Source organism: Tamandua tetradactyla, chromosome 11 (assembly GCF_023851605.1).
Source record: "Tamandua tetradactyla isolate mTamTet1 chromosome 11, mTamTet1.pri, whole genome shotgun sequence".
Taxonomy (NCBI): Eukaryota; Metazoa; Chordata; class Mammalia; order Pilosa; family Myrmecophagidae; genus Tamandua; species Tamandua tetradactyla.
Genome location: NC_135337.1, coordinates 8136636 through 8148835, shown reverse-complemented (window position 1 = coordinate 8148835; position 12200 = coordinate 8136636). Strand labels below are relative to the sequence as shown.

Here is a 12200-nt window from a genome sequence, read left to right as displayed (position 1 = left end):
TGCTGCTGAATTGATGTTTGTGCCAGTTGGAAAAGAACAATAAAATTCTAGAAGGACTCTGAACTTACATATTTTCAAAAGTATCTTTACAGTCTTGCTTCATTTGGGGGAAATTTAAATTTTGAAACTCCCACTTTTAACTGACTTCTTAAAAAATTAGCTGACCAATTATTGCCAGTTCTGACTGCATCATAAAAAAGGGTTTCTACTATAGTTTTGAAAACTGTTATTGGCAATATGAGTAGGTTTACAGTGAAGCTTTAGTAAATAGTAATACCATAAGCTTCAGCAGCTTTTACTTTTAAGCATCTTCTTTGGGTCCTTCTTTAGTTGCTAAAATTGCTGTCAGGTTCTCTGTGTTCCGTAGACTGAAGACACATATTTGTTCTTTACTCTGTGGTGATGGAATGGTGTCTCTACATTTTTAAAAATGTGATTCTTCCATCTTAATTTGAAATGCATATTTTTCCATATTTTACAGTCACCTTAATCAGAAAACTCAATTTGAGAATCCAGTGGAGGAAGCCAAAAGGAAAAAGCAGTTAGGACAGGTTGATCTTGGGCCCTCAAAACCAGGTATAACTTTTTCTCAGTCTTTTCTTCTAAGAATAACTTGTGAAGTTTATATGCTGAAATCATGAAAGTGAGTTTGATTAGATTTTTTATTGCTGGGGCTTTGAAATTCAACAAAGAATGTCTAGCTTTTTGTCACTGTAAAGATATAAATAATCTTAATAAGCACATCTGAACATTTTGAGCACACTAAGATTTTTCTCATGCTGCTTATATAGAAAATATGAAATTGTAAGTAGTAGGGGTTGGGTAGCTTTTCTATGGGGTTGAAGAGTTATTCTGATGTTGTGAAGATTGGATTGTTTTCTCATATTTAAGGATAGTCCAATATTGGATCTTTAATTCATTATGAGCTTAAAAGTTAATTGCTTAAATCTAATGTCTGTATATGAGGGGTTCTTTTTGGGGTGAAGAAAATGGTATAAAATTATGTAGTGATGCTGGTTGTACAACTTTGCATATACTAAGAAACATAATTATATACCTTAAATAGTATGTGGGTTATATGTCAATAAAGTTGTAAAAATAGATTTGACAGAGAAGTTTAAACCATCTAAAAACATTAAGTTAAACAATGTTTTGTGATTTTAACTCTGTGCAATTTGATGCTCTCACATTTTTCAAAACTGTCTTAAAGGCAGCCATAGTGAGAGAGAGGAGGGGAAAGGTTCTAGGGAAGGGGAGGGAATTGTTATCTGCAAATATAGATCACTTTTAGTTCTAGGATTATGTGAGGATCCTTTAGAGGCTTTTCCAAGAAATTATATATATTTTCTTTCTAAAGTATTCAGTAAACATGAGTAAACGTGAAAGAAACTTGAAGCTTTGTACTGATAGTGCAGAACTCATTCTTTCCATTAGATGTAAATTAATGGCTACAAAAAGCCTGAGTTGTGAATTATAAAAAGTGCTCAGTATATTCTCTGTTATAAGTTTGTGACAGTTGTCTTCATCTTCCTTATCTGGTGCTTTCCGCATAGAAAGAGCTCAGTGGATGCTTATTCCAATGAAATCTATAGCTGATTGAGTGCTCAAGACTTTCAGGAATTTAGTAGTAAAGGTTCTCCCTCAGGTACATCATTTAAAAAAATTTTTTTCTTATAAGCTCAGTTGTAGGTTTTCAGAAAAATCAGGCAGAAAATACAGAATTCCCACATAACCCTCCCCCACACAGTTTGCCCTATTACTAACATTTTGTATTAATGTGATCCTTTTGTACAATTAATGAAATAATATTATTATAATTATATTAACTATAGTTCATAGTTTACATTAGAGTTCATACTGTGTTTAGTTCTGTGGTTTTTATTTTTATCTTTATTCTGGTAACATCTATACAATATAGAATTTCCCATTTTAAACACTTTCAAATATACAAGCCCCTGGTGTTAACTATATTTACCGTGTTGTGCTACCATCACCCAGGAGCATCATTTTTTACTTCATAAAATGGACTCTTTGGGGGGATGAGAAAAAGTAGGTGTAAACAAGGCAATGAGGAGGAGATAAAATAGGTGCTCTTATCTTTTAGGTAACATAGAAGAGTCCTATAAAGGAGAAATATTTCATTAGCTAAGATTTTTTTCAGTGATTTTACTTATAAATTTAAATTCTAACTTCTAATGTTAGAGTCTCTAATTTTCTTTTCTTTATGGCTTATTAAATTTAAGATATGTAGACTATCTTAAAGATTGCCTTTGAGGGCTATATTCATTTTTAATAATTTTTGTTCTCAAATCCCATTTACATTTTGGCACAGATGTGGAAAAATCACACTTTACTCGAGATCCGTCTCAGCTTAAAGGTGTCCTTGTTCGAGCAGCACTGAAAAAAAGCACAATGGGATTTGGCTTTACCATTATTGGTGGAGACAGGCCTGATGAGTTCCTGCAAGTGAAAAATGTGCTCAATGATGGTCCTGCAGCGCAGGGTGGGAAAATTGCACCAGGTAACAAGTTTTTCAGAATTACTTGTAGTGAATGATACTGTGATTAAAATTATGGCAGAATTCTCATCTGCTGCATTGGAGACCCAGGTTTGATTCCTGGAGCCTCCCCATGCCAAAAGGAAAAAAAAAATTATAGTGAAGAGGTTAATACACACACACACACACACACACATACACACACACATGAAATTATATAACTGGAGAGGGAGAGTCCTATGTTAAGAAAGTTTAACCTCTAAATTAAGTGCATACAAGTTTTGAGAGGTAGTCATTTTTACAAATAAGTGGAAACTATAAGAGGAAACATTAAATTTGTTAATTTTTTGAAATAGTTTGCATAATTTTGAAATAATCATTTGACAGTACTAAGTTAATGATTTATTAGCTATCCCAGAACAATTTGAATTTTTCCTTGTATCTAGGATAATTTTGGAGCTATCTAACATGATCCGTTGAAAAGTAATGCCAAACAAATTGCTGCATCTAGCAGTTTTTTCCCCAAATTTTTTTGCCTCCTTAGTCATACTGGTTGTTAGTAAAGTTGAACTTCTTTATTAAGAATTATACTATATGAGTATTACTGATTTCCTAGAGTTATATAAACTTATTTTCTTATATTGTGTTCCCAAAGTCTTTACTTGGTAATTGTTATATATTTTAATATGGTTGACAGTGCTTGTGGCTAAAGAAGATGAAGGAGGTTCAAGATTAGTTACTAATTATGGGGGCAGTTTAAGTACTTTTTTTCCCAGAAGATTTTCCATATTCCATGGAGGTTGGGTTGCTTCTTGCAGTATGTGCCAGACTTTTCTAATCCTCGGTTATTTCACATACCATGTAAATATGGCCCTATATTCAGATGCTTCAGTTGTCGTATTACTTTTTTATATCAGATATCAGATTATTTTCCATTATGATGTGGGACTCCATCATGCTGTACTTTTTTCCATTGAGATGATAAAAACTTAAAACAAGAAATTTTTAAATAATTGAAAGTTATATTTATAGGCAAAATTATTTTTAGCTCATCTTTTATTACTTTATAAAGTTCACAAATTCTGAATATTAAAGTTAATAGTAAAGTTTTTTTTTAAGTTCCCAACCTTGTCGTTTTCAACATTTTATCTGTAAAACACATCTTTTAGGTATTCTGTCTCCTTTCAGGGTTTCATTTCACAATATTGATTCAGATTTGTCTAAAACTGTTATAATCTAAATTGTATAGTAATATAATACTTCCATGAAATTTCTGGGAGCTTTTGCCATTGGAGGAAAAGTAAAAACTTTGTTTCTAATTAGTCTAATTTTATGTGTTTTCTCAGATCATGAAGCAAATTTCCACAGACTAAAATTTGTGTTGATTTTTCAAAGCCTATATATAATCAGAACAAATTAAGGCATCTTTATTTGGAAATAACCTTTTAAATAATTATGTTAAAAAAAAAACAGCAAATGGATGAGACAACAGAGGACAAATTTTAAAAGTCAAGGCCTAACTGGTTGAAAAAATACCTAACTGATGAATGTCAAGTGGTTATGATTCTGCAGCCAAAGTGGTCATAATAACATAAAATCAGGAAAGCAAAACCAACTTTTGTAAGGATTGATTTAGTGGACTTTTCAGTGTCTTAAATATATGCCCTTTGCTTCTGTTGAATTTCTTTCTTTTTTTTTTTTTCTTTTTTCTCCTTTAGAAATCTGATTTACAATAAATTTGAAATCTCTACCAAAGGAAAGGGACTAAAATATTCATAAGTTAATATTATTCTAATCCTCAGCTTTTCATTTCTCAAAGAAGAATGAATTTTAAGTACATTTTAATCAATGACTTTTTTAAGTCAAGAAATAAGGTTTGTTCTAAAGATAGCCAATGGAAACATTTGTTCCTCTTCTTCCTACAAAATAAATACTACAATGTGCCTATCTTTGTATGTCTACTTAGGAACAACTCAGAGGAAGGATATTCTAACAATGGTAACATGAGTTTACAGTTATTATTTTTTTAATGATATACTTGAGCTTGAGGCCATAACTCTTTTCTAAGCTAATGAAGATTTTAGACATTTACATGTGCTTTTAAAAGAGGAGCCATAAAAGGGAGAATGGCATGTCTGTGTTGGAAATCTATTTTTCAACATGATTATGTTTTACCAGGTGATGTTATTGTAGACATCAATGGCAGCTGTGTCCTTGGTCACACCCATGCAGATGTTGTTCAGATGTTTCAATTGGTACCTGTCAATCAGTACGTAAACCTCACATTATGTCGTGGTTACCCACTGCCCGATGACAATGAGGATCCCATTGTGGACATTGTTGCTGCTACCCCTGTCATCAATGGACAGTCATTAACCAAGGGAGAGGCTTGCATGAATACTCAGGATTTTAAGCCAGGAGCAATGGTTCTGGATCAGAATGGAAAATCGGGACATACCCTGGCCAGCGATCGTCTCAATGAACTGTCAGATCCAAGTGAGCAGAGAGCATCCATGGCGTCATCAGGCAGCTCCCAGCCGGAACTAGTGACGATCCCTCTGATTAAGGGCCCTAAAGGCTTTGGGTTTGCAATTGCTGACAGCCCAACTGGACAGAAGGTGAAAATGATATTGGATAGCCAGTGGTGTCAAGGCCTTCAGAAAGGGGATATAATTAAGGAAATTTACCATCAAAATGTACAGAATTTAACACATCTCCAAGTGGTGGAGGTACTAAAGCAATTTCCAGTAGGTACAGATGTCCCACTGCTTATTTTAAGAGGAGGTGAGTAAAACCACAACAAGGAGAAAAATCTTCAGTGTTCATACATTCATTTCTATTAATTGTCCTTCCTTTAAGGTCGAAATGTCTCTTCCTCCCAGTGGACTTAACTGGTAATTGGTGTGCATATTCCTTAAGGTTCTGCCTAATTGCTTCTTTAAGCAGGGCCTTTTTCAGCAGTTTTTGGTTTTTGTTAATGTTATTAATGATTTCATCTTTATCCATTATGCATTTCTTTCCCTCTATGTTCTTTTTAAAATCTGATTTAATAATTAAGGAAACAGCACTGCACTACTTCAAATGAAATATATCCTCTTTAATTTCATTTACTCTGTGATGGCAATAGTAGAAATTGACTCTTTCAAACAGGTGTTTCATTTGGACCTTTGCAACACACCAAAAGTGTTTTTAAACAGCAAGCATCTCTTCGGATAAGTAAAATGTTGGATGGTATGTTAATCTGTTCTGCAGGAGCAATCATGATAGCTTGTGCTTATAAAGCTTTTATCTTAAGCTCTAGTATCTTCCTGGAAATGTTAATTAAGCCCCATAGTGCTCATGTGAGAGAAATAGGATTCTCATTTTCCAAGGTCATCAGCTGACATGAACTACTCCCAACATTTATAAACCCTGTTTTCATAGACTAATCATAAAATTTTCAATTTAATGGACTCTTTAAATCCTCACCATGGATGACTAGTATTTTAAAGAATAAAATTTAGCCCTTAACTTTTTTTATCTTTCTGGCTTTTATTTTTCATTTTTGAGGAAAATGAGCATTTAACTTCATTGGGGAGTTTTCCCTTAGTCTTATTTCTTTGAACCATTCTGGCTTCTTCTCTGGGTGATGTCAGAGATGTGCCCACAATAAGGTGAAAATTTCTCTGCGAATGCTAAAAAGTGATCCAGAGCTCCAAAAAATTACAACAAAGAGGCCAGAGTTTGGTGTAGGACAGTTTAATGTCAGTTTCTTGCCTTGCCACTTACTCTGTCATGTAGGTAAGTATGTTAATCAATATGTTAATCAATTTGTGCCTGAATTTTACCTTATCCATTTAACAGTGGTAACATTTATGCCTCAGGATTGTCCTTGATATTAGAGGAGATAATAAATATATACTGTTGGCATATAGGCGTTCTTGGACATAGAATACACAAGCCTGCTAAAAATTAAAGCTAGTTTTGTCATAAACAGTAAATAGCATTTGTTGTCTGGGAATGCTTCCTCTGTTTCTAGAATTTGACTCTTCTTTATTTTTTTAAGGTCCTTCTTCACCAACTAAAACTGCCAAAATGGTGAGTATACTGTGGGCCTCAAATCCTTCCTCCCCCGCACACGGACATGCCCATTCCTTCCATTCTACAAGAGCACCTCACTGTGGTGGGGTTATCAGCTGGGATACATCAGGAGTCCTACTGCCCTGGGTTTCTATCAGAAACTCTAGGGAAGCATGTGAGTTAGAAAAAGGAAAGAGCCCCCTTTCCTTAGGGGGAGTGCTTTCCTGGTTAAGTTTTTCTGTTGGAGAAATACGAGAGGCCCATAGCAGCAAAAAATGTTATCCCCTAAGAAGGAGAAGGTGGACATGTTGAAGAGCCTACTTAGGGCTCTTATTTCTTTGTATTTCAGAGGTGCAAGGGTAAGAAGTAAGCTAAATGAGTGCTTCTCCCAGAAATTCCTACAAATATGAGAGTAAATTATAAACTACTGCCTCTTCTGTTTAATACCCAGAAAGATGTGGTCACCTTACATAATTTCAGGGGAACGATAAATGCCCACATTTAGATAATCTTCTTACAGTTAGGACTAATGATAATTTCTAGAGTAATTGTGGCCTTCTATACTCAATTTTCTTGTTACCAAAGTGGTAAACTGTCAGACCTAGAGATGGTATCTTTGGCATTCTTCTGACTTAAGAGCATATAGAGAGAGTAAGAAGTGAAAAAGGGCACTAAATAGAGCTGTGGTGAAGGAAACTGTGCTAGAACCACATATGTGACTACTTAAGTTCCACAATTACATGAATATAGACCATAAAGACAGTTATAGTTAAGATCCTCATTTAGTTCTGGTTTCTTTTCTTTGGAGTCTTTCATATCAATCAAAAGATGGTCTCTGATAACCATAAACCATAAGTTGTTGTTCTAGATTGCTAAAGCTGCCAGAATGCAATATACCAGAAATGTTGGAGCTTCTAAGGAAGGAATTTATTAAGTTGTAAGTTTACAGTACTAAGGCCATAAAAATGTCCAAACTAAGACATCCAGAGAAAGATACCTTAACTCCAAAGAAAGGGCCTATGAAGTTTGGGGTGCCCTCTCAACTGGGAAGACACATAGGGATATCTGCTAGCTTTCTCTCCCAGCTTCTAGTTTCATGAAACTCTGTCAGGGCGCTTTCCCTCCTCATCTCCAAAGGTCTCTGCCTGTGTGGGCTTGGCTGGCTCTAAAGCTTTTTCCATAACGGCTCCCTCTTAAAGGGCTTGAGTAAGCAACCCCATTTTGAATGGGTGGAGACATGTCTCCATGGAAGCAATCAAAAAGATCCCCACCCTGACTGCCATATGCTTTGCAACCCTGTAGGTAGTATAGACACCTGGAGGAACTGAGAGCGGGAACATGAATAGGCAGCGTACACTGATGTTTCTGGCGGCAGTGTTAGTGATTCACAATAGATGGAGGTAGCCTAAGGGTACAGTGACTGAGAATGGAAGGGGGAACAGGTTGGGGCCTATTGTGAAGGTTCCTAGATGTTAGCTCTTAGAGCAGTCATCTGTATTTATGAGTTATAACTGGTATTTCTAAATTCTGAGATACTGAATGCAACCTGGTTGTTTTCTATAACTTCGGGTATTCATGAGACACCTGAGACTCAGAATTAGAGCACTGAATTATGAAAGTCAGCATTACCTCATTCAGCAACTGTTAAAAAAAAAGCTGAAAAAAGTGATCAGATTTCATCTAGAGAATATGGATGAAGCTGATCTGGATAGGACTAAGGTAAATCAGAATACTGGATGCTATGGCCCATATTTTCAAACTTCAACTTCTGTGTGAAACCAAGGGAAAGATGTTTATTTGGTGCAAAATTGATATTTTGGGTAGCACATTATCTAATTTAACTGGTACGGTCAGTTTATTTGAACACTATAATTACGTGGAATCTTGAATAGGGCGTGAGAACTAATTGTTTTGTACAAGTTAGTGTGATGCCCCAATATATCCCAGAGTCATTTGGGCAGAGAATAAAAAAAGTACTTGCAAAGCCCCCTTGGGGGACTGGGGAGAAAGAAGGAAATATTGAACTTCCTCATCTGGAGAATTCCTGATACTCTTGCAAGCAATAGGGACAACCAGTACAATAAGGCTGAGCCCTCAATCTTGAGGCTCACCCCTGTGAAGCTTATTGCAAAGCAGAGGCTAAGCGTACTGATAATTATGCCAAAGAGTCACCCCCAGAGAGCCATTTTTGTGCTCAGATGTGGCCCTTTCTCTCTAAGCCAACTTGGCAGGTGACCTCACTGCCTTCACCATTTACGTGGAACCTGACTCCCAGGGGTGTAAATCTCCCTGGCACTGTGGGACCAGACTCCGGGGATGAGCAGGGACCCAGCATCATGGGAATGAGGAAGCCTTCCTGATCAAAAAGGGGCAAGAGAGATGAGACCAAGTCTCAGTGGCTGAAAGATTTCAGAGTCGGGAGGTTAACCTGGAGATTATTCTTACACATTATATAGATATCCTTTTTAGTTTATGGTATATTTGGAATGGCTAGGTGAAAGTACCTGAAATTGTTGAACTTATTCCAGTAGCCTTGATTCTTGAAAAACTATATAACTATATAGCTTTTACAGTATGACTGTGTGATTGTGCAAGCATTGTGTCTGATGCTCCTTTTATCCAGGGTAGAGACAGATGAGTTTAAAATATATATATAAGGATAAAGAATAAATAAATAATAGGGGGAGAGAAAGAGTAAAAATTGGATGGATTGAAATACTCTGAATCAACGGGAGGGAGGGGCAAGGGGTATGGGATGTATGAGTTCTCTTGTTTTTCTTTCTTTTTCTGGAGTGATGCAAATGTTCTAAAATTGATCATGCTGAAGAATATACAACTATGTGATATTGTGAGCCGCTGTTTGTGTGATATGGTTGGACTGTATGTGTGTGGATATTTCTCAATAAAAATATAAATATAAAAAAAAACAATGAACGGCATAAAACATATAAAAAAGATCCCAGCCAGCAATATTGAATGAGGATTAAAGGACATGCTTTTCTCCGGTACATAATAGCTTCAAACTGGCACAGCTATTAAAGGAAAAGAAAGATCATCAAATATTAAATTAGTTATTTTTAGCCCACCAAATAGGAATCCTCTATAAATTTGCTGTTTTATGGATCAAAGGGAAAGAACCTGATACATGGCTTCTGCCCTTTTATAGATTTATTGTACCACTTAAGTCCAGTGTGAACAAAAATTCTTTTTCTGCATTCAGTTACAATTGCACTGTATTTTTCTTTGAAATGAGTTACTAGGTCATTTCCCTAGTAATGACCTTGTAACTCCTGTGCCATCATATCTGTTTCATAATGGGTGGTAGTGTAGTCATGGGGACCCTAATGCTTATAATTAATGGATGGCTCTGATGACGTCTGCCAAATCTTAGGGAAAAGGAAAGGAGGCTACTCTTACTTTCTCTGCCATCTGACGGGGTTTGGGTCAGAGAAGGGTCGACTCTGGTATAGCACTTTATAGTGACTAACTCCTTGCCACTTTCTGACAAGCTGCTGCTTCTGCATTCTAGTCAGTGTTAATTATTTTATCACAAACATCTTTAATTTCCCTTTCCTAACAGTAGTTAAAGATGACATGCTGTTCTCAAAATATATTTGAGAGGCCAAGTTACCATATTTTATTTTCTTAAGGTTAACTATTGGATTTATTTTAAATTTTTTATTAAAGGATCATTTTATTAAGTCATCATTTGGGAAAATTTTGAGGTGAATAGGAGAAATAGCAAAATATGCTATGCTGCTTTCCTTATTTGATTGCCTAGCATGGTACATTTTCCCTTAAAATATTTGAATTGGCCAAGCAGGATTTTCAGTGTGTCGTCTTTATAACTTAAAGTTAATACTTCCTATTCCATTTTCTTAGAATATTATTATTTTTCTTTTTTCTTTTTTTGAAAGAATATTGTTCTAAACATCTTCACTGGGAATTAAATCCAGTGTGTGGGGAGGTGGGGCTTATCAAGAATTTTATGAGGATTTTCTCTCCTCTCCATCTTTCTCTTGCATTTCTTCGAAGTGCTGGCTTGTGTTACGTCCTTATTAATCTTCACAATTTGTGCCTTGCTGGTGGAGAAAAGGATAAAGTTGCTTAAACACAGGACTAATTAAAGCCCCTTCAATAAAGATCATTATAAACTTGCTTTCTAATCTAAGTTAAATATGTTTCAGCCAAATACACATGGCTATGGAAATGAATATCTGTAAGATTGCAAAACTGCTGTGGCTTTGACCCTCCCATCTGTACAGCTGTAATGAGTTGGCATACCTAGTTCAGACAACAGTCTTATGAAGTAATCAACCATATGCTTAAAAAAAAAAAAACTAAGTAAGGCCCTTTTCCCTTTCAGAAAACAGATAAAAAGGAAAATTCAGGAAGTTTGGAGGCTGTAAATGAGCCCATTCCCCAGCCTATGCCTTTTCCACCCAGCATTATCAGGTCGGGATCCCCAAAATTGGATCCTTCTGAGGTCTACCTGAAATCTAAGACTTTATATGAAGATAAACGTAAGTAGTTCTGGGCTATTTTAGGTGCATGTAATAAGATGCATCTCTTGGTTTTGTTTTGTTTTAAACTAGGACCTTCCCATCTTTCAGAACAGAAGGAACAGCATTTGCACATGGGCCTTGAAGGGCCTGGGTTCTGCGAGTAGCTCAGTTTGGCTGGGTGTGATTAGCACAGAAAGCCAGAACGGAGAGCAGGAGCAGATCATAATCAGTACAGGACTGAAGATGCCAGTCTGAGGAAACTGGAGTCGGTCGTTTAAAGGATGGCAAGCCACTGAATGATTTCAGCTTTAGGGAAAATATCATTGGACTTGTGTTTTAGAAAGATTTTCCTGGCAGGAATTTGGAGCATGAATCAGAGGCGTGTGCAGTTTGGTGCAGGGAGACCAAAGGGTAGATTCTAGAGGAGTTTAGCTGAGAGATTAAGAGAGAGAGTGCATAAGGAAGAAATTTATTTTCTTACTAATTTACTTACTGATACATTTTTTCCAAAATAAAATTGAGATTTAAGTAGGTTTGATTTTTTTATTATTTATTATGTGTTAAAGAAATAGATATAAATCTACCTTGGAAAAGATGTATACAGGTAGAAGTATTATATATAATCAACATCATGCTTATTTAAACAGTCTTTATCTTGATGTTCCCAGACCATATTTAGAAAGATGAAAATTAGGTGTAAGCATAAACAAAGCAGTAATTTAAATTAGTATAATCTGTTTCTTCCTTCAGACTTCCCATTCGTAGCCCGAAACTTGGAATAAACTGTATAATATCTTTGGGTCTCTTATAAAATAGTGAGTTGAGGGCAGACCACGGTGGCTCAGCAGGCAGGAATGCTTGCCTGCTTGCCTGCTTGCCTGTGATGCCAGAGGACCCGGGTTTGATTCCTGGTGCCTGCCCATGTGAAAAATAAATAAATAAAGAAGTAAAAACACTCAGCAGTCATTTCTCTAAAAAAAATAGTGAGTTGGACTCCTGGGTCTTTTCGTCACTAAAATTCTGTGATTCTAATTGGAAGTATATATCAAAAGAGATTTCTTTTAAAGAACGTTATCAGGAATTTACTCTATAAACTTTTAGTCATTCAGCTCTTCTATAGCTCCCTAATATTTCTCTTT

The 12200-nt window shown here is 35.8% G+C and overlaps 1 protein-coding gene across 5 annotated transcripts in view; it reads left to right on the top strand.

The window, feature by feature from the left end:
* MAGI3 (membrane associated guanylate kinase, WW and PDZ domain containing 3) overlaps positions 1–12200 on the top strand; it is a 321693-nt gene that overhangs the window by 272062 nt on the left and 37431 nt on the right. For all 5 annotated transcript variants that reach the window (XM_077119815.1, XM_077119814.1, XM_077119816.1 and 2 more), the window contains 5 exons: positions 482–576; positions 2333–2521; positions 4676–5281; positions 6543–6574; positions 10923–11079. In XM_077119815.1, coding sequence (XP_076975930.1) covers positions 482–576; positions 2333–2521; positions 4676–5281; positions 6543–6574; positions 10923–11079 — 1079 coding nt within the window. The remainder of the gene's footprint in view (positions 1–481; positions 577–2332; positions 2522–4675; positions 5282–6542; positions 6575–10922; positions 11080–12200) is intronic.